The following is a 23112-nucleotide window of genomic DNA, read 5'->3' as shown; positions in this document are numbered from 1 at the left end:
GTTGTTTTGGATTCAGACATTTGATGAAGGACGCTATATGCACTATATTTGGCTTGTTTTGGTAGTGTTTGCTGCCTATAATCCCAGCATCCACGTGACAGCTCACAACTGTAACTCCAGTTCCAGGGAATTCGACTCCCTCACAAAGACACACAGGCAAGCAAAACCACCAATGCACATAAAATATAAATAAATTAATTAAAAATTTAAAAGAACATTTAAAAAGGAATGAGGAATTTATATATAGGCCCTTTGGACTCCAAAGTCATGGATCTGGAGCACGAGTTTGCATTAGTTCACTGGTTGGAGGGCTGTCCCTAGGCACGGTTCTGCTGGGAGCGTTTTCCCTGTAAGCTTGCAGTGTTAGAGAACATCAAAGATAACCCTGTGGGGTCTGTGCGTATATGCTCTGAGACACGCGACACACGTGGTCCATGAAGACCAGTGGATCTCAACCTTCCTAACGCTGCGGCCCTTTAATACAGTTCCTCATGCTGTGGTGACCCCCGACCATAAAATTATTTTTGTTGCTACTTCATAACTGTAATTTTGCTACTGTTATGATCATATACATAAACTGTGTTTTCCGATGGTCTTAGGTGACCCCTGTGAAATGGTCCTCTGACCCCCAAAGGAGTCGCAGCCCACAGGTTCATGATCCCTGATGGAGGAGGAGGATTCTCTCCTGGTACCTGAAGAAAGTCCTTGGAACTGTATATATCACCAGCAGGCAGGAGGGAGTGCTCTCCTTGGCTCTGATGTTGAGTCTGACGAGACCGATTTTATCTCCATACCAGCAACTTCTTACCACGTTTCCTCTGAGAATGTGGCGCCTTGAAAATGAGGTCTTAGTTCCAAACACACACTGTACATGGGACATTTTTTCTGTCCCAACACTATTGCTAACCCAAATTTTTTATGACCTGATGCCGAAATGACTTAGGACTTCAAGGTAGCCTCTGAGTTTTCACTGTTGCTTTGTTGGTTTTTTCTTCCATAGGAAATCTCTCAGTCTGTTTTGAGGCATGCTAGTCAATTCAGTCTGAACCTGTAAAATTAAAATAACTTATTTGAGGTCCTATAAATAGCAACTTAGAAAACATGGGCTTAGGAGCCTTTGAATCCGAAAGAGAGCAGGGAAAGTAGGGCTTTGTAAGGGTAAGCAAGACTGACTGTTGAATGCTGGGAAAGAACAAGATCCATGGGACTCATTGAAGACAAAAAAATCTACATACCTAGTAAAATGTCCATAAAACAAGAGCTGAATGACCTATGGATGTGTGCCCCAAGTTTCTTGTTATCTGGTTGTTTCGTGTGGTTTTTCCCGATGTCCAGAGTAAAGGGTGGAGGTGATCAAGCTTCCTAAGCAGCAACCTGGGATGCGGATGATCCTTCTGAATATTTAGCTCCACATGATCTGCATGTGTCACAGACCTGTTTAGGCAGACAGGTAACCAGTATTTCAGCATCAGCTTCCCTTTGCTTTTTGTCTTTAATTAATGGTCCCTCACGAACATAAATTATTAAGTAATGCATGACTGAGCACAAAAAAGTTAAAAACTGTCAAAATTACCACTACAGCTAGAGACAGTTATCTGTGAGGTAAACTGGGTTACTAAATCATGGACATACTTACCAAATGCTCCAGAATGGTCACCCAGGCTCTTTAGATACATTCTGAGACACTGATGTCCTGGTTCAAAGAGAAAGAATAAATATTTGTAGGTTTTTGTTTTGTTTTGTTTCAAGACAGGGTTTCTCTGTGTAGCCTTGGCTGTCCTGGAACTCTCTCTCTCTGTAGACCAGGCTCAAACTCATGGAACTACCTTGCTTTTGCCTCCTGAGTGCTGGGATCACAGGTGCACACCACCACCACCCGGCTTTGTTTTATTTTTAATGGTGACAAATGTCATTGATACCCTTAAGTTGACCCAGGGCATTATTGCAAAAATCCCAGGAGTTTACAACATGCTAGGAAGACCTCACAGAATAGAACTGAAATCCAGCCATCAGGCATCACTCCCTGTCTCACCTTTCCAGCCCCATCTCCCACAGCTCAGCAAAAGTGCCCCTGCAAATTGTAACAGGGCCCCAGATCTTAGCACAACTGACTCCATGATGGACATGCCACTCATGCTGTAAAACTCAACACATAGACAACACATCCTGCCAAGACCAAAAGGCCTAATCCATCAAAGTCCGTACAGTTCTAGGAAAAAACCTCAAAATACACTGACCTTGCTTCTCAGCTTCTGACCTGACATGGTAGGCAGAGTGTGTCTTTAGACTGTCCTACTGAGAAAATGCCTATGCTGGCTAGTTTCATGGCAACCTGATACAAGCTAGCATCATTTTGAAGAGGGAACCTCAATTGCTCCTTCCAGATTTCCGCATGGGCAGGCCCATGGTGCATTTTCTTTCTTTTTCATTTTCTCTTTCTTTCTTTCTTTCTTTCTTTCTTTCTTTCTTTCTTTCTTTCTTTCTTTCTTTCCTTCCTTCCTTCTTCCTTCCTTCCCCTCCTTCCTTCCTTCCTTCCTTCCTTCCTTCCTTCCTTCCTTCCTTCCTTCCTTTCTCTCTCTCTCTTTCTTTCTCTCTCTCTCTCTCTCTCTTTCTTTCTAGTTCTTATTAACTGAAGTATGTCAACCCAGAACATGTTTTTGTGCTTAAAGGCTTACCCTGGAAAAGGCTCGAGGCTACAGTGGGATCCGGAACACCCAGCGTAGTCACCAGCTGGCTAATAAAGACTTTTTGTTGGCTTAAACCCATGCCCATCCAGTCTTCTCTGGTGAATGCACCATAACAAAAATCACAATACGCCATTCTTGGTGACTGTCATTGTTGTTTTAAAAATGTTGTTTTTTTTTTCACCCAGAAATCTGCTGACTCTTTGATTTCCAGAACAAATGGCAATTTATGGAGTAATTCTTCCACTCTCTGGAGAAATTAATCAAAGTCTTCTATATACACTGATAAGATTCTATTACAACATTTACATTTAAAAATTGCGTGTGTGTGTGTCATGGGTCATGTAGAAGTAGACAGAAGACAACCTGCGAGTTCTTTCCATCTACCGTGAAGTTCATAGGAATAAAACAGGTTGCCAAAGCTTGACAACAGGCACCTTTACCCACTGAGCCACTGTCTAGGCTGTTGTTTTTCTTACTAAAGCAAGTCTCTAGAGTACAGGGATCAGATTCATCTTTACAGTCTCAGTACGACACACCATAATCTAGAACTTAAGTCTTTAAAAAAAAAAAAAAACACTTATTAATTTGTACCTGTGTGCAAGCATGCATAGGTGCCATGGAGCGCATGCAGAGGTGAGCAGACAACTTGTGGAAATTGCTTCTCTCCTTTTACCATGTGAGCTCCAGAGAGGGAACTCAGACCATCAGGCTTGCTGCCAAGCACCGTGGCCCACAGAGCCATCTTGCTGGTCCCTCATCATACTTAATCATTCACAAATAAGTAAATGAGATTGTAACTAATGATACGGTTACAGAAGACAACTGGGTTGATACCTGATGTGAAACATATCAATATCCCATAGATAAGGTGAGATGTATTGTCAATAAATCTCCAACCCAGAACATGAACCTGATTTGTTTCTTTTTTTTGTTTGTTTCTCTAGGCTTCAGAGCAACATAGTCTAAAACAGATCCAGAAACTCACAGGTCAGAACAATTCTATCCCTTATTGTTAGCTCAGGGCTGATGACAGATCAGCTTTAAGACTCCAGTCTTTAATAGCAGGTGGAAGAAAGTTGAAAAAGAGGACGTGACTGGAGAGCATATCCATCTTTCTAACGTCTTCACTTCAGAAGTCATACAAATTCCTCCATAGCTCCTTTCCTTGTGCTTTTCTGTCCCATATATATATATATATATATATATATATATATATATATATATATTTTGTAAAGCCCAAAGAATGGGAAAGAAACTTGGTGGGTCAGTAAAATAGACAAAGATTAACTCCCTAGAGTTTGATGAGGGAGGTCTGTTACCTTTATTTCTCTACCATGGATTCCAGGTAGACATTTTGAAAGGAAAAATGTATTAGATCTCTGTGTCCCCCATTCTTCCCAGTCCCATGCTTCTGACGGGGCCACTCATGGTTTATGATAAAGACTGTATAGTATATACCTGATAGCTGTGCTGTGCCACTAATTAGCCTCATGATGGACATGACTTCATCTTTGCCTTCATAATTGTTGAATGGAGGATCTTTTAGATGATGTCAGTAGTCACTATACTGAATAGTTTCTTTATTCCTATCATCAGTTTCACAGTTGGACGAAGCCGGGATGAATTTTTTTGAAGCTGACCTGACATGGTAAGCAGAGTGTATCTTCAGACTGTCCTACTGACAAAATGCCCGTGCTGGCTAGGTTCATGGCAACCTGATATAAGCTTGCATCATTTTGAAGAGGGAACCTCAATTGCCCCTTCCAGACTGCTCTGTGGGCAAGCCCATGGTGCATTTCCTTTTTTTCTTCTTTCTTTCTCTCTTTCTCTCTTTTGCTTTCTTTCCTTCCTTCCTTCCTTCCTTCCTTCCTTCCTTCCTTCCTTCCTTCCTTCTCTCTGCTTCTCTCTTTTCTTTCTTTCCCTTTCTTTCTTTCTTTCTTTCTTTCTTTCTTTCTTTCTTTCTTTCTTTCTTTCTTTCTTTCTTTCCCTTTCTTTCTTCCCTGCTTTCTTCCTTCCTTTCTTTTTTTTTTTCAGGGTGTGTGTGGCCATGTTTGAGACAGGGTTTCAATTTGTGGACCAGGCTGGCCTTGAACTCACAGGGATTAAAGGTGTAGTCGGCTCTGGTGCCTTTTCTTAATTGATGATTGACATGGGAAGGTCCGGCTCACTGTGGGCGGTGCCAACCCTGGACCTGGTGGTTGTAGGTGGGATAAGAAGGCGGGGCGAGCAAACTGTGAAAGCAAGCCAGTAAGCGAAGTTCCTCCAAAGCCTCTGCATCAGCTCCTGCCTCATGGATTCTGCCCTGGGTTCCTACCCTGGCTTCCCTTAGCAGTGGGGTATGATCTGAGAACTGTGAGCTGAAACAAACCCTTTCCCCCATGTTGTTTATGGTCGGGATGTTTCAGCACAATAGAAACCCTATCTAAGGCACCATCTTAACTGTAAATGTTGTAAGTAAAATACCTCGTCCTTTTCCTTTATTTACTCTGAAAGCAATTGTCTCCTTCCTAAATTAACTTTCTATTGTGATTAGCTTACCAGTACTTTAACGTCACTTCAGTTCCATTCACATACTTTGCTGTGTCCAGTATTTCAGGACTTCCTATGGGCTGGACCCAGGAATATGTACTCTGGTCTATAGACAGGAGTCTTCGACAGATCTTCATACATCTGGAAAACGCAAGGTCAGGAAACAGTTTCTGGGTAGAGGCTAAAGAAAGATTTAAAATAAAGGAAGGAAGGAAGGATGGAAGGAAGGAAGGCAGGAAGGAAAGAAAGAGTGAAAGGGGAAGGTAAAGAAAAATGTTTGCATGGTAGAGAACTATTTTTTGAGATTTATTTATGTTTTATGCGTATGGGTGTTTTGCCTGCATGTTTGCTGTGTGCCACATGCAAACCTGTTGCCCACAGAGTCCAGAAGAGGGTGTGTGATATCCTGGTACTGGAGTTATAGATGTTTGTGAGCCACCCACCATGCAGCGCTGGGTTTCAGACTTCTTGGGTTCTCTGGAAGAACAGTCACTATTCTCAGCTGCTGAGCCATCTCTCCAGTCCCCACAGCAGTGAGGTGTTTTTCTTTTTATTGTTGTTGTTAAAAATACACTTGCTTGACTGTATTTTTTCCTCCTTGTGTGTGTGTGCACATATGCGCCACATTTGTATGTGGAGGTCAGAGAGCAAGCCACGGGAGTCAGTTCTCTTCTTCCAACATGTGGGTCTTAGGGATCGAACTCAGATCATCTGGCTTAATGGCAAGCACAGGCGTGTGTGTGTGTGTGTGTGTGTGTGTGTATATGTGTGTGTGTGTGTAAGTAAGTAAGTAAGTTAAAATGTGGGTGTGATTCCTTGAGAGCCATCCACCTTGTCTTTTGAGATAGTCTCTCACTTGGATTCACTAATTAGCCTTGGCTGGCCAGTGAGGCCCAGGCATGCACTTGGCACCCAGCCCCATGGCACTTGGCACCCTTTTATTACCATGTGGGTTCTCTGCTGTGTGATGTTTCACTGACTGACTCAGCTACCTTGCTCCTGGTGGAGGAATTCTTCACATAAATAACTAATGTTTGTGAAAATATTTCTCTTTGCTTTTTCAGGCTGACACTTTTGGAGCTGAGTTTACCTGAATCCCATGATCTGTCGTCTTCCTCTGTCTCTGACGCAGTGGTTCAGGAGGCTGTCCCACCTTGCTGTCACTGTAAAAGGGGGAAATGCTCCACTGACTACAGCGAATCCTCTGGATCCTCCATCAACAGCTCCAGCCTGTCTTATCTTCCTATCTTTTCTGAAGCAACAACATGGCAATTCCAGAGCAGTAGTGTATCTCTTTCCCCCACAGAGGAGCTGTCTGTATCGGGGAACCAAGGCACACCCCTGCCTACTTGTCAGCTGACAGATCCTGAGAAATCAGATTTTTTTCAGGATCTGGCAGTTCTTTCTCCCTTACCATCTCAAAGCACTTTTATTAGCTCTATTTTGGAATCCCTAGATCCTTGCAAACAACAAGAGAAAACAACAGATAAGAGAAATGATCATTTGCTATCAAGTCATGGGTCAAATTCTGTTCTGAATGAGAGCCCAGGACCACTAGTATGGGCTCCACTCCAGCTCTCTCCTCTAGTCAGAGGAGAACTAGAAGGACATATGTTTCAGAAGGTTTCTACTTTGCGGGAACAACTAGTACCTCTGCCTGTGAAGAGATCCTGGGAAATACTCAATCATCTGGTGGATGTGAAAAGGGTCCCTGAACAAGAGAGCCCCAAGACTCAGTTAACCAAACCCATTCTTCAGAGCACTGAGCAAAATACCAACAGATCTCCAGATGCTCCATCATTTCATCTCCATGTGAACATTGGGGTGAATGCTGGATTAAATAGAACTGAAGCAAAAATGTCACAGCCAGTTACCCCAGTTACCTCAAACAAGCAGTTACCCTCTGAGGGCGACCTCCAAGTCCTTAGGTGCGATCCTTTAGTTATATCAATGGGCACTCCACCCCGCAGAAATTTAGGAGTTAATACAATCCAGGAAGAAACCACTCTACTGAAAAAGGATCCAAAGCATGTGTTAGAGCTGAGTATAGGACAGAGGGTCCAAGGTCTTCCAGAAAAAAGGATAAAGCTGCAAAAGCCACAAGTAACCAATGTGGAACTGACACCCAAGGCACCGTGTTCAGCCTCAGACAGCATAAAGGTCACGCCATTGGCGTTGCTTCAGGTCATGGACTCCATGGGAATGATCCCAGAATCACACTCCGAGGTGATAGAGTCTGTGGGGCTTTCCCCACAGCCACCAAAACAAGTGGAAACAGTGAGTATAATTCCTCAGCCATCAAAGAAAGTAACTGAACCAGCACAAGTGGCAGGACCTCAGGATCAGACCATGGAATCAAATAGTATGGCCCCAAGACTGAATCAAGTCACAGATAACACGAAGGTAACTCCTGTAGCGTTGTTTCACGTTATCGAGTCCATGGGGATGATTAATGAGTTCCGTCCACGTGTCATAGAACCAGTAGGAATAGCCCCAAAGCCGCAACACCAAGTCAGGGAATCAGTGAAGATGGATGCACTGCCTACGCAGCAAGCTGTAAGACCAGGAAAGCAAAGTCTAGTGCCACAGAATATAGTCATGCAAGCTGTGGAAAGGATTCTGAAGACTCAGCACAAGACCATAGAAAGACAGAAAATGACCCCAGGGTCACAGAGTCAAGCCACAAAACACATCAGGTTTACTCCCAGTCCAATCCATCAAAATACAATGGAAATTAGCTCACCCGCACTGCATGGAGTCATTGATAACACACAAGCAACTCCAGTGGCACAACAAAACAAGGATTTCATGCAGATAATTCCAACAAGAGTGCCACACATTGCAGAATCTAGGGGTTTGATCCAAGGCTCAGGGTCTCAAGCTGCAAATTTGACCCTGGTGCCAGCTCAACCAGATGTTCTGACTTCTACTGTCCCAGGAAGAGCTGTAGAATCTAGAAGTTTACTTCCACAGACACCATCTGAAGTCCTGGGATCACCAAGGATGATTCTGCAGCCATCAGGCCATCCCACACCTGCTCTAAAGGTAAACCCAACAGTACAGGTGTCACCCACAGGAATGATCACACCACTACAAACTGCAGAGCCTCCTTGTTTGATCACACAGCCAATGGCTCAATCCAGAGGCTCTCTGGAATTGCCTTCTGCGTTACAGGTTCAGGTCAGAGACTCCATGAGCATGATGCCACAACATCAAGGCACAGGGTACGTGTCATCAACCCCAGGACCGCCTCATCAGGGCATGGAACCTTCAAAGTTCACCCTACATCACCAAGACTTAGACTATACAGAGGTGAGCCCAAAGCAAAGTCAAAAACTGACGGAAACTGTGGGGTTGACCTCTGAGACCTGGCCACAAATGAAGAATCCTCTAGAGGTGGCACCATCGTGTCACCAAATAACAAAATCTATCAGAACAAACCTAGGGGCACCAGATCAAGGGACAGTACCTATAGAAATGAGCCAACAGCATCAAGTCACAGAATCTGAAGTAGCACCAGCTACACCACCACTTCAAGAAATGGAATATTTTGGAGGGAACACCATCCCACAACCTAAGGTCATGTGTGTGGCAAACTTACCCCCAGAATTACAGAATGTAAAATCTAAGAACCTAGTCCCAGATCCAAGATTGCAAAGTGTGAAATCTATGGACATGCCCACAGACATAGTCCCAGAAATGGTAAAGCATGGACTGCCAACCCCAACAGCAGTATCTACAGATTTGGCCCCAGAACTTCATCAGCAGAGCATACAGTCTGAGGAATTAACCCCCAAATCACAATTGCAAAGCGAGGACTCTGTGCCATTAGCCCCAGAGTCTCAACTTCAGGACATGAACTCCAGCCAGCTAACACCTGGACCACAACCCCAAAATGTACAATGTGCAGGGTTGGCCCCAGATCCACAGTTGCAAAGTAATAATTCAGTAAATTTGATTACTGGTTCACAGTCTCAAGGTATGAAAAACATTCCTCCGGCCCCACCCCAGGAGTTACAAGGAGATATAAAGATAATGGAGTTGACCCCAAGACCATCACTTGAAGATACAGAATCTGTGAACTTGGCCCCAAAACCACATTCACAAAACACCACCTCTGATAAGAGAATCCACGTCCTGGTCCTGGAAGATATGAAGACTCCATTGGTAGAAGGTGGGAGTTTAATTCCTGAGGACCTGGTGGAAAGTATGAAAGTTTGTGAATCTATCCCAAGCATACAACTTGATGCAGTAAAATCTCCAGAAGTGAGCCCTGACTCCAGCCGTCACTGCCTAGAATCTGAAGGGCTCACCCTACAGCAGCAAGTCTCAGAAGCAAGAGTGACCTCTGATACTTGTCATCAGGTGGAAGAATCTGTTGAATTGATACAATCATCACCACCAATGACTCCAGCACCGTTGAGCCAAACCTCAGAATCTATGGAGATAAGCTTACCACCGCTCCAAGATACTCTTGAAACTAGGACCAAAGTTGTAAAAGGGATAGAAGAGACTCTAGAATCACAAAACACGATTAAAGATAGCCTGGATTTGCTACCAGAATCAAAAGTGCCAAATAAAAACTCGGAAGTGATGGCCCCAGAGCCACAGCCCCCAGATGTGAAGTTGGCTCATGTGACTCTAGAATCGTGTCCAGAAGTTACTAACCCATTAGATGTGACTCTGAGATCGGAATATGAAGACACAGAAAGTGTCGGATTGACTTTGCCTAAAGTCGATGATACCGAGGGGAACATTGTAGAAGCATATTCAGAAGCGGTATCTCTGGAGGTGAGTCTAGAATCAGGAGTGCGATGTAAGGAATCAGAGTCATTTGCACAAAATTTGAAATCTTCAGGATTAATCTCTGAATCATCTGAACTACTTGTAGAATCTATGGAATTAACTATAGGACCCAAACCACAGATTGAAGATGTGACCCTGGGGCCAGAGCTCCACGAAGGAATGTCTAGGCAAATGGATACAGAGTCACACTTGCAAGATGAACAATCTGTGAATTTAATACAACAGCCATCTGTAGGAGTGGTAGATACTGAAAAGACAAAACCAGAGCCCAGGCTACAGAGTGTATCACCGAAGGAATCGATCGAGGGGACACAGCTTCCAAACATGAAATCCGTGGATTTCAGTCTAGGCCCACAACAACCCATTGTCAAGTCAGGATTGATTCCAGGGCCACAACTGCAAAGTGTCAGACTTCCAAAGTTATATCAAGGGGAGCTACTTCTTCAAGAGGAAAAGCCTGCAAATTTAATCTCAAATTATGGTGTGAAATCTGATGAAGTGATATCATGTTCCCCTGTGCCAGAAATCAGGTCATCAGATTTTATTCCAGGGCCAAAGGTCCCAGAACCACAACCACAACATATGACACCTCTGGACGTAAACCTAGGGCCGAGCTTGCAGGATGTGAAATTTTCTGATCTAATCCCACAGCCCGAGCACCATGGTTTCAAATATGTACAGTTTATACCAGGGATTCAGCCTCAAGAGGAGAAATCTCAGGGATTTATGCCAGAATCACTTTTGCCATTAAGTGAAGAACCTCCACTTAAAGATATGAAGCTTGCTCTGCCTACAGAAGAATCTGCGCTTCACAGCATGAAATCTGCAACACGAGCCTCTGAATTACAGTGTCCAACTGTGGTATCTGATCGGGTAAGCCCAGGACTGTGGCAACAAGATAACAAAATTTCTGAGTTGGCTTCAAGGCCAAAACTTCAAGGGGTCAAATTTGGGGAGCAAACCTCAGGGTCAGTGTTTGGTAGTATAAGTGCTAGGACTCCAGAGTTTGGGATACATGATCCCAAACTAGCAAAGATGACTCCAGGGTTACAAGATACGAGGCAGGTGAGTTTTAACTCAGGGCCATGGCTGCAAGATGTCAAATTTTTTGATGTGATACCAGGAACTCAACCTCAAGGTGTGAAAACTTCAGAGATAAACTCAGGGCCACAGTTAGAATGTGTAAAAATGTTTGAGTTGACCACACAGCCAGAAAGACAAGAGATGAAGTCAGAGTTGGTAGTGCAAGAGCCACTGTTTCAAGATGTAAAATACGTCACAGAGAATCAAGTACCAAGCTTTAAAGACCAAATGCTTAATAAAATGTCATCTGAGCCACAGATATCAAATGCAGAATCAATGAAATTGACTCCTGGGATACACTTAGCGCATTACACAGACCATTCTAAGTTAATCAGAGGACCAAACGCCCAAACTATAGAATCTTCTGAAATTATCCAAGGACAGCATTTTGGATATATAAAACCCGTGGAAAAGATCACAGTCTCAAAGCATGTAGAGCTGACATCTCCGGAATTAGCATTAGAGCTACAGTTGGGAGAAATGAAACCTATGGAGTTAAGGGTAAGGTCAGAGCTGGGACAAGTCAAAGTTATGCCGTCAACCCCAGGAATGCAAGCAGGAGATAGGAAACATGAGCCTGTATGCTCCAACTTGAAAGATTTAAAACCCGAGTTTCCGTCTTCAAGACGAAAGTTAGAAGATGGGGAATCTGTGATCTTAACTCTAGGACAATGTCTAGAGAGGATAAAATCGACTGTGGTATCCCCACAAAGTTCCCAGTTAGGAGGTATAAAATCTGTGAAGTTGATTCCAGGTTCAAGGATTGAAGATCTGAAAACTGTGGGTTTGGTCAGTGGTACACATGTTCAAGATGTAAATGCTTTGGGCTTGAAACTTGACCCAAAGAAGCAAGGGGAGAATCCTGTGACTTTTGTACCAGAGACGATGTTTCAAGAGACGTCTGTGGAGGTGTTTCAAGGGCTTCAGCTGCAAGGTATAAAACCCAAGGAACTAACTTTACAAACACAAATTAGAGATGGAAAGCATGTGGTTACCTCATGTTTGAAGCAGCAAGCTCTGAAACCTGGAAATGCAGGCAAAACACAAGGGATCCAAGGAGTGAAATTTGTAGATTTAGCCTCAACACAAGAGGGTCAAGGAACAGCACTCACTGATTTAACTCTTGAGTCTGGATGGGATGACCAGATAACTATATATACACCAGAGTGGAAAAGTAGGGTTTTCAACCAACTGAAAAGACAGTTTGAATCAGAAGATACGTTGTCTACAAAGTCAGATCAAGAACCCGAACCTGCAAATATAAAACCAACAGGGATCAACTCTAAGGTACAATTTAAAGATAAATTGGCTTCTGAACCGCTCGGTCATAGTGTAAAAACTAAAGAGTTCCAATATGAACCACAGTTGCCAAGTACGAACCCTTGTCAGTTGGCTGCAGCATCACAGATAGGCCAATTGAAAGCCTCAGAGTCAACACTGGAGCCACAGCTTCAAGGTGTGAAAACTATGCCACTAAATACAGAACCACAGATTGGAAGCACAAAGTCTATTCAATGGATACCAATATCTGAGTTTCAAGGCCCGAAAGGCACAGCACCAAACTTCAGGTCAAAGTTTGCCAGGCCTACACAACTGAAGCTGCCTATGCAATGGAGAGGTGTGAGGCCATCTGAATTGGGTGCCAGGTCAAAAACTAGGGGAGAAAAATGTGTTGCATTTCGTCTTGAGCCACAGTTGCGGGGAGTAAAAACCTCTCCACCAACAATAGGGCTGCAGAAATCAAAAACTTCTACCTTAACTCCAGAGCCCCAGCTTCAAGGTAGCAAAACCTTGAAGCTAAATGAAGAGCCACAGGTCGAGGGTGTACGGTCTGTTCAGTGGATACCTGGACCCGAGTTCCACGGTGTGAAGTTTTTAGGATTAAATCATGGATCACCGTATCAAGGCGCCAAATCTGCAGAAAGGAAAGCATCCCCACTGTTGGAAGGTGGGAAGGCATCTGAAGTGACTGTGGGGTCAAAACCTCAAGGGAGAAAATCTGTTGATTTTGACCTCGGGTCACATGAACAGAATGTGGTGAAGAGCCCTGAGTTGTCCCCAGGACCAGAGCAACAAAAAGGGGAAGGCTATACATCAACTTCCAAGCCCCAGCTTCAAAGTATCAAAACTGGGGAGCTGAAGGAAGAGCCACAGGTCGAGGGTGTACGGTCTGTTCAGTGGATACCCGGACCTGAGTTCCACGGTGTGAAGTTTTTAGGATTAAATCGTGGGTTACCATCTCAAGGCACCAAATCTACAGAACGGATACCATCCATACTGCTGGGAGGTGGAAAGCCATCTGAACTGACCGTGGGGTCAAAACTTCAAGGGAAAAAACCTGTGGATTTTAACCTAGGACTAGAGCTACGAAAAGGAGGCAAGTGTGCATCAACTTCAGAGCTACAGTCTCGGGGTGTGAAAACTGTGTCGTTGCAGCATGAGCCACAGCTTGAAAATACAAAATCTGTTCAGTGGATACCAGTGTCTGACTCCCAAGTCAAGAAATCTATGCCAAATCTTGGGTTACAATCCGAAGACATCACAGCCAAAGAGTTAAAACCCTCAATACAACTAAGAGATGTGAAGACACCTGATGAATTGATTACAAGGCCCAAGATAAAAGGTAAACAACCTTCCGTGTCAGCTCAGGAATATTCATCTCACAGGTTCAAAACTATTGATTTTAAACCTGAGCTACAGTTTAGAGAGATGAAAGTATATGACCCAGCCTTAAGGTCAAAGGTCAGTGATATAAATTCAATGACATTTAAACCTGGGTTTTATTTAGAAGATAAGAACTCTGCTAAATTGACCCCTGTAATAGTGAAATCCTTAGAGTCACACCCAGGAACACAGCCTCAAGATGTGCCATCTTTAGTGCTTAAACAACAGTCACAGTCTTCAGAAGTGAATTGTAGGGCATTTAGCCAAGGGCCACAATCACAAAACAATAAAAATACAGAGTTGAAAAGTGCAAAATTCTCTGAGTTGGCACTTCAGACAAAGCCTCGAGGTATGAAATCTGAGATCAGGTCTGGGCCCCAGTGGCCAAGTGCAAAATGTTCTTACTTGACACCAGAAATAAAGTCCCACAATATTAAATACACTAAGCTAAATCCCAGCTCACCGTTGAAAGGTAAACCATTTACTGATTACATGGGGACCAAAATTCAAAGTGTCAAGCTAGGCTCTAAACCTGGGCCACAGTTGCAAAGTATAAAATCTGATTTAGCACTTAGGGCAAAGCCTCAAGAGATGGAAATGGAAGACTATGAATCAGGTCCACAGTTACAAGATCTGAAATCTTCGAGGATGATCATGGGTATAAAGGTCCAAGATGTCAAATCTATGGACTTGGGTTCTGGACCACACTTACAAGATCTGACGTCTGAAGCCATTACAGAAATTGAACCTTGTCCAAAGTTACAAGAGGAGAAACCTGATTTCACCCCAAAGAAGTCGTTTTTAGGCACAAAATCTGTAGGAGTGGATTCAGGCCCCCCTTTACGAAAGTTGAGATATCCTGAGCTGATCCTGGGCAAGAAAGCTCAAGGTGTAAACTCTGTGGGACAACACTTTACAACGGTAAAACCTTCTGAGGTGGTAACACAGATAAAATCCCAAGGTGTAACAGCAGCGGACTTCAGTTCTGAACCACAGACACAAAATGAAAACCCACCTGAGTTGGTTCAAGGAAAAAGGCTTCATGATCTAGAATCTATAAAGTTTGATCAAGGCCCAGAGTTACAAGGTTTGACACTGGAGTTAATACCAGAGCTAAAGCCCCCAAAGAGGGAATCTGTGAAGTTAAGTTCAGGCCCTCAGTTGCAAGATGAGAAATATTCTACGTCGATTCTAGGGACAAAACTTCAAGATGGGAGATCTACAAAGGTCAGCCGTGGCCCACACTTACAGGATATGAAGCCTTCTGAAGTGATTTCTGGGGACACGTTTCAAAAAGAGCAACCGATGGGCCTTGTGTATCAGCCACTGAGTCAAGATATAAGATCTTTTCAAGGGACTCTCTTTAATAGGAAAACTTTGCAGTTTGATTTCCCCTCTCAGTTACAGGACAAGAAATCATCTACGTTAATACCAGAATTCCATTTTCAAGTTATAACACCTGAGGCATTCAACCCTGAATCACAGTTGAAAGATGTGAAAGCTGAGCTCACAAACCCACAAACAATGAAGAATGAGGAGGTCAATCATGGCACAGAATTGCAGGTTGTGGAATTATCTGAGTTGGCCCTGGAATCACCAATTTATGGTGTTGTACCTTCTGAACTCAATGCTGGAAAGCAGAAGCAAGACGGGAAATCTTATCAATTAAATCAAAAGCAACAGCTTCAAGGTATAAAATCCTTAGCGTTCAATGAGGAGCTACATTTGCAACATATCAAGTCATCAGAATTATGTACAAAACTGCAAGACCTGAAATCGATGGAATTCAACACAGAGCAACAGTTGCAAGATGTGAAGTCCTCTGAGTTGGGCCTGGGAACAGGTAGACAGTCTTTAGGGTTCTACCCTGGGCCACAGTTGCAAGAGATAAAACCTTCCAAGGTATGCACAGAGACCAAGGTTCTAGATGAGTCATCTCTAGAATTCAAGCATGAGCCTAAATTGCAAGATGGGAAATCTGGTGACTGGAGTCATTGTAAAAATGGTTTGGTATTCAACACTGGGATACAGGATGTAGACTCATCTGAGTTACACCCTGGTCCAGACCGTCAAGGTATAGAATCTAAGGCGTTTTGCCTTAGGCCACACTTGGAAGATGTGAGTTCTGCATGTACTCAACATATAAATTCTAGTGGGTGTATACCTGGGCTATATTGGCAAGATACAAATTCCTCCGCATGCATTCCAGAGCCAGATCCTCAGTGTATAAATTCTGTGTACAACCCTGCATCACATTTGCATGGAATGAATTCTTCCACATGCATTTCAGGATCAAAACTGCAATGTGAAGATTCTGCTGGGTGCAACCCTGTGCCACACTTGCAAGACATAAATTCGTCTATATGTACCCCAGGGCCGAGTCCCAAATGTGTGAATTCAGCATGCACCCCAGGGTCAAGACCTCAGTGTGTGAATTCTTCTGCATGCGCCCCAGGACCAAGTCCTCAGTGTGTGAATTCTTCTGCATGCACCCCAGGACCGAGTCCTCCATGTGCAAATACCACTGAGTGCAATCCTGAGGCACATTTGCAATGTGTGAATCATTGGACATCAGTTCTAGAATCACAAATTCAGTGTGTAAATTCTACTGGGTGCAAACCTAAATCACATTTGCAAGGTGTGAATTCTTCTGCATACACTCCAGGAGAAAACCCTCAGTGTGTAAATTCTAATAGGTTTAATCCTGAGCCACTTTTTCAAGATATAAAATCTTGTACATTTCCAGCACCACAAACTCTGTGTGTGAATACTGCTTGGTGCAATACTAAAACACATCTGCAAGATGTGAATTCTTCTGCACGTGCTCTGGGGCCAGAATCTCAGTCTGTAAATCCTATTGGATACAAGCCTGGGCCACACTTACAAGCTCCAAAACATCAAGGACCACCCTTGCAAAGTTTGAAGTTCGAATTAACTCCAGGGTCGAACAAGCCAGGTGTAGTGCCTCTAAGACACAACCCGGGGCCACAGGTACGAGGTAGGAATTTTTCTGAATTGAATTCAGAATTTAAATTGCAATGTGTACATTTGGGGGAAGGTACACTCGGGTCACTTTGGCAGGGCGTAAAGCCTTCTCAATTGACTCCAGGGACAAAAGTTCAAGATATCAACTCTGATCCACAACTTCAAGGTACAAATTCCCTTAAGGGCAATCCTGAGTCAAAACGTCAATGCATAAATTATGGAATGCCCAGTTCAGGACCTCAGTTGCAAAGCTTGAAGTCCTTCGAGTTGAGCCCTGGCTCAGCAGCTCAATGTACAAAATCTGTTCTGTTGAACTCTGAGATACCTTTTCAAGGTGTGAAATCATCTAACGTTTTGAGAGAGACAAAGTTTCAAGAGACCCAAGTTTTGAAGAACCAACTTGGGTCATGGCAGCAAACTGCACAACCCAAGTCTACTTTGAGGCCTCAGTCAAATGGTGTGAAATCTGTGGTAGTTTTACCAACACCCCTGCTTAAAGACAGAAAGTCTCCAGAGACGAGCAAACAGCCTCTGCTTTGTACAACTACTGTAGAACTGGCACCTGGCTATGGTCTGCAAAACTTGAGAAGTAAAGCGTTTTCACCAGAACCTTGTTTTCAAAATGTTAAAACTGTGCGATTGAAGCCAGGGTCACAGCCTCAAAGTGTGAATTCTTCAGAGCTGATGTCATGCCACAGTTCACAACGTGCTAAGTTTTCCTTTGCACCAAAGCCATGTTTCCAAGATATAAAACCTAAGGAGCAAAGTGTGAATTGCCAACAGTTTCCTTTAGATGAGAAACCAGTGATGGTAGTACCAGAGTGCGCCAGGAAGTGCTTAGCAGAACCAGCACTGACTAGTGTCAAATTTTCAAATTTGATTCAGGAATCACAGCAAGAATTTACTTCAGAGTCAAGGTGGCAAAGTGTGTCACCAGTGTGTCTGCCACAAACTGGAAAATCTGTGGAGTTACCACCAAGGTCATTCCTTCAAAATATGAAACCTGAAAAGCAAATGTCCCAAACAATTGATCGAATCACAGAATCCTCTAGAGTGATATGTGGACCAAGGCACCAGGTGATGGATTGTGCAGGGACGAGCATGAAGACAGGGCATCAAGCCCCTAAATCGCTAAATTTTACTTCAATGCCAGTTTATCAAGATGCAGGATCCTCAGAAATGACAGAAACTATGGAGAAATCTGTGAGGTCGACTTCCAAACCAACAGATAAAGTCATAGACTCACAAGGGATACCTCTGAAGCTAGATCTTCAAGTACCACAATCTGCTGACCTGACTCCAACACTAAGTGATGTAGATTCAAACTACTCAGAACCAAACCCACAGAAAAGCTACCAGATCCCAAAAACTCTGAGATTACATTCTTGGTCATGGCCTCAACTTCAAGATTTCAAGGAGTTACAGACAAAACAATTTATAGACTCTGACAGAATGAGCCTTGACCTTACGAATCATGTTTCAGAAATGATGGAACTGATTTGTGAGACAAATCAGCAAGGCAAAGAATTTCTTAGAATGACTCCAAAGCCAGAAAATAGAGAGACTAGATGTGTAGAGAAATCTCCAAGGCCATGTCCTCAAGGCTTAGGACCTGCGGTGGTGAGCTTTGAGAGGAGATCTCAGAGGGAACAGCCTGTAGTGTTGCCACCAAAGCCATTCTGCCATATCCCAGATTCTGCTTCAGGGATAACACCAGGCCGCCGGTCTCCAATTCCTGAATCTATAAATGTGCCCTCTAAGTCGTGGCTGCGAATAGAAGAAAGCTCAGCATTGTCAACTGAGCAAACCAGTCGGGCTGAGGGAAACGGAGACACGTTAGAGCTCACCTTTGAGACGTGGCAGCCACGAGGGGGAGCAGCTAGGCTAACAAAAAGCCAGAATATGAGCATGGACAATGCAGGCATAATTCCAGTAGAATCACTGGATCAAATTATAGACTTTGTAAGGATTAGTCCAAAGCCACTAGATCAAGTGATAGAATTTGCAAAGACAGAGCTACAGTCTCCTCGATCAGTTGTTCTCCCGAAAGTGTCTGAATCTCTGAAAGTGATCCCCGGACCACCACTTCAAGTTATAAAGTCTGTTACGATACCACAGTCTACCTCTCAAGTGTCCAAGTATGATGATTTGACTCTCAGAATGCATGATGTGATAAATTCAGAATATGCTCCAAGCCTTTGGCTACAAAATGTGCAGTCTAAGAAGTTAGTCACAGAGCCAACACACCACATTTTAGAAACAATAGAATTATCAGGCTTTCAAGTTATAAGGACTGTACTGATTCCCAAACCACTGCTTCTGATTGTAAAATCTGAAGAACTGGCACCGGTACCGTGTCCTCAGGTTATAGAACCGATAGGAGACGCCACAAGATCAAGCATTAAGGTAAAGGAGTGTTTGAATTTACTCCCAAGACCACATCTTCAAGACCTGGTAAAACCTTTGGAATTAACTTTAACGGCAAATATTGAAGTGAATTCTGCAGAATTAATCCTCCAGCAAACGTCCCCGATTGAAGAACCTACAGTGTTAACTCCCGAGCAAAGGCTTCAGGCTCAAAAATCTTTAGGGCTCAAAACAGAATCTCCTAATGTAATGGAAATTGAAGATTTGAATCAAGGATGGGTGTGTCAGAATAGAGACTCAGAAATGATCACATCAGAAGAGCTACAAGCAGAGAATTACTTCTCTAGGTTCGTATACAGCCCTTCAATCCCATTTATTTCAAGCTCTGCCAAAACAACTGAATTAGGGCACCTTCAGGGTTCTGGGGTGCCAGAAGTATCAAGAACTTTGGCTATTAAAAACCTTGATGTTGATCTTTTGCCATCTGCAGAGTCCCATTCAGGCACAGTTATGTTACAGTCATCAGCTCTTCCCTTGGTCCTTCGTAATCAACCCTCTAATGAGTCAGAGAACAACATGGAAAAGCCATACCCTGAGATCTGGGAGGTGGACCTCATAACTAAGGAAGAAGCTGAAAAGAAGCACATGGAGGAATTGGGGAATTCACTCCAGAATTATTCTCCATACCCACTGAGATTATTACCGGAGGAGCTTCAGGCAGGATTCGGGGCTCGAAGAAGCTCTATCCGCTCTTCCCTGGGCAGACAACAAAATGTCTGGGAAAGCCATGTCTGCAGGCAGCGACTGCCTAGGAAATATCTGTCTAATATGCTAATGCTGGGAAATGTTCTGGGAACTACTATGGAAAGGAAGCTTTGTTCTCAACCATTTTTAACAGAAGGGTCCACTATGGATATCTGTCAGTCTATCCAGAATCTATTTGGGGTTCCAGCTGAACTGATGGAATTTTCCCAAAGCCCACTAGACAGGGGCCCAAGGACTATTTCACAGACTTCAGTGGTTAAAAACTATATTCAGAGACATATTTTATGCCATGATCACGAGAAGAGAATGCCCTTGAAGATGTGGACACGTGGCTCCACCTCTTCCATAATACAACAGTACTCTGGCACTAGATTGGGAATAAAGAAGACAAACTCGAAGCTCAACGTTATAGTCCAGGAAACCACTCAGGACGTGGCTGTCACACGGAAAGGGTCCCAGTTTCTTGCCTTAGTGAGCCCAGACTCTACCCTTGGGGTCCTTTACAGTAGGGAAGATGCTGCTTCTATGGAGCAGAGTAAAATCTCACAGAATGATTCACCGACAAGGACTGTTGAGTCTCACCACTCCCTCAAGGCAAGTTCTCTCTCCCAGGCCAAGACTGACACTTCAGAACAGCTCCAACTGCTAAAAGATCTGCAGCTAAAAATAGCAGCAAAACTCCTAAGGAGTCAAATACCTCACAATGTCCCTCCGCCTCTAACATCAGGTCTTGTCCTAAAATATCCCATCTGCTTACAATGTGGCCGATGTTCAGGCTTTAATTGCTGCCATAAGTTCCAGTCTGCTTTGGGGCCCTATCTTCTTATCTACCCACAGCTCCACCTTTTAAGCACGCCTGAAGGCCATGGTGAGATTAGGTTGCATCTTGGTTTTAGATTGCGAACTGGGAAAAGACCTCCGGTCTCAAAGCACCGTGGAAGAAGCCGAGCAGATCCACGGAAGAGTGCTACATCACCATCACGAAGGAAAGCGAAAATCCACACATCAGCTTCCAAGAGTCCTACTTCTAGAAGAGATTTCCAGTCCAGATCTACCCAGTCTCCTGCTTCTGTACAAGCCCACATTAGACAAAAGCAATGGATCAGCCAAGGTGTTGTAGGGAAGAGAGGAGCCAAAGACTATGAATTCTGTCACGTTCACTCCGCATCAGAGAGTGGCTTTGAAAGTAATCAGGATGAAAAATGGGCTAAATCAAGCTTCAGAAAGACCTCTGATTTAAAATACTCAGTGAAGAAAATCACTAAGGGACCTAAAACACGAAACACAAAGATCTACTGTAACAGCAGAATCACAGAAGAGAGTCCTTCTGGAACACTGACAGATCCGTCAAGAAGTAAGAGCACTACTACCATTCAAACAAGCACTAGTTCTTCAAAGAGACAGTCAAAGAAATCCTCCCAGCCCAAGTTCATCCAGCTGCTCTTTCAAGGCCTAAGGCAAATATTCCAAGCAGCACATAGAATTGTAACTGTTTCTGGACAGAAGCCTGAGGACCGGACAAGGCCACACAATTTGTACTCAAGCAAAAACTTGTATCCCAAACAAAAAGCCAAGGATTGTGGCCTAACAGAAGACAACAAAAGAGCCAGCCCACCAGTTGTCAAGCATGGGGCAACAGGTTTGATCCCTAAGGAAGAGGACAAATTTCAGGGAACAAGGGACCTTTGCAGACAAGCTCAACAGTCGAAACAAATGAGCTCTCTCCAACCCAGGCCTTTGCAATTCCGGAAGACCATGGTTTCTGAAAGAGATGTCTGTATCCAAGCTACTTCAGTCATACAACCTTTGAGTCGCGTTCCAAATGTGAACGGTAGAGCAAAGAAAAACCGCAGTGATGAAATCTCCAGTCCAGAGTCTAAGAACTGTTCTAAAGAAGAAGCCAAATTTGAGATCCAAGAAAGAATTATATCTGACTCCCTCAAGAAGAGAACCCTGAAGAGTCACTTTAAAGAGAAACACACACATAAGGAGGAACAACATGGCTCCTTCAGGGAGGAAGCCCTGTGTAAGAAGCCTTCTGAAAGGACCCATCTCAGCGCCTCTGAGAGAACTCACCGAAGTGTCTCTGAGAGGCGATATTACAGTCCTTCTCAGAAAAAGCATAGCGGTCCCTCTGACAGGAGCCATTGCAATTCCTCCCAGAGAAAGGGTCGTAGTTCCTCTGTAAGAAGCCTTCAAAGTCTCTCCGAGAGGAGCTATCCCAGTCTTTGCAAGGGGAGAGGGCACAATCCATCAGCGAGGAGACAACCCAGTCCTGGGAGAAGCCCTAGTTGTCCCTCAGTGAGAAGCCTTTGCAGTCCCTCAGGCAGGGGCCCTTGTAGTCCTCCAGAGAGAAGAGGACACATTCCAAAGAGTCCACGAAGTCTTTGTGGGAGGAGCCAACAGAGTCCCGCGTCTCAGAGATGTTCCAGTCCCTCAAAAAGGAGCTATCTCAATCGCACCCGGAGGACACAGGACAGTCCTTCGGAAAGGAGCCATGGTAGTCTCTCGGTGATAACTACTTCCAGTCCCTCTGGCTGGAAAAGATACAGTTCTGGAAGAACCCACTACAGTCTTTCTAAGACCAGGCTACACAGGCCTTCATCCAATCTCATTGGCACTCCTAAGAGAACTCACTGCAGCGCCGAGAGCAGATACAGTCGTTCTGAGAGGAGTCACCGCAGTCACTCTGAGAAGAGCCAGCGCTGTCACACTGAGAGACCCCATTACTGTTCCAAAGAGATGTTGGAGGACAGTTCCCCTAAGGAGAGCCCCAGATATAGTTTGTCTAAAGAGTTCAAGACTTATTTAAGTATGTCTTCTAGGGACCACACCAAAAAATGCAAAAGCTGGACAAGTTTGGAGGCACGAAGTTAGCAGATGAGGAAAGATCTGCCCCTGATAGTATATCCTGCAAAGCTTCACCTAGCTACCACTTCCTGCTCACCTACTGCCCATAAAGAGCTATCTGGGAGGGAAGGGGGTGAGAATGGGTCTGTAATTTGAGAACAATAAAGAGGCGCTAGTTAAACTCCATTTGCATCTGTAAGACCACTTGTGGGACGCCTGGTGTGAACTAGGTGTGCAAATGCAGAGAACTCAAGGTTGGGGTTCAAGAGGACCCCCTTGAATCTTCAGACTCCTCCCGTTTGCTCCAATCCTTCCACCCAGACGGCTTCCCGAGCCCCCTGTAGCGATGGGGGCGGGGTCTCAATGGAAGCCGAAG

At 44.1% G+C, this 23112-nt stretch overlaps 1 protein-coding gene across 1 annotated transcript; it reads left to right on the top strand.

The window, feature by feature from the left end:
- The first annotated feature begins 4306 nt into the window (after nucleotides 1–4306).
- Spata31h1 (SPATA31 subfamily H member 1) lies at nucleotides 4307–22763 on the top strand. The gene is made up of 4 exons (XM_060379150.1): nucleotides 4307–4335; nucleotides 5276–5371; nucleotides 6281–15843; nucleotides 16879–22763. The coding sequence occupies exons 1-4, from the start codon at nucleotides 4307–4309 to the stop codon at nucleotides 22761–22763; spliced, it is 15573 nt and encodes a 5190-aa protein (XP_060235133.1).
- Nucleotides 22764–23112: the final 349 nt, after the last annotated feature.

Source organism: Meriones unguiculatus, chromosome 1, assembly GCF_030254825.1.
Source record: "Meriones unguiculatus strain TT.TT164.6M chromosome 1, Bangor_MerUng_6.1, whole genome shotgun sequence".
In the NCBI taxonomy this organism is placed as follows: Eukaryota; Metazoa; Chordata; class Mammalia; order Rodentia; family Muridae; genus Meriones; species Meriones unguiculatus.
This window is presented reverse-complemented; position numbering and strand designations above follow the sequence as displayed.

Coding starts and splice junctions, on each gene's coding strand:
- Spata31h1 (XM_060379150.1), top strand. CDS start 4,307: ATGAATTTTTTTGAAGCTGACCTGACATG. Junction 4,336..5,275: donor TTTGAAGCTGACCTGACATG/GTAAGCAGAGTG, acceptor TGCTGTGTCCAG/TATTTCAGGACTTCCTATGG. Junction 5,372..6,280: donor ATACATCTGGAAAACGCAAG/GTCAGGAAACAG, acceptor TTGCTTTTTCAG/GCTGACACTTTTGGAGCTGA.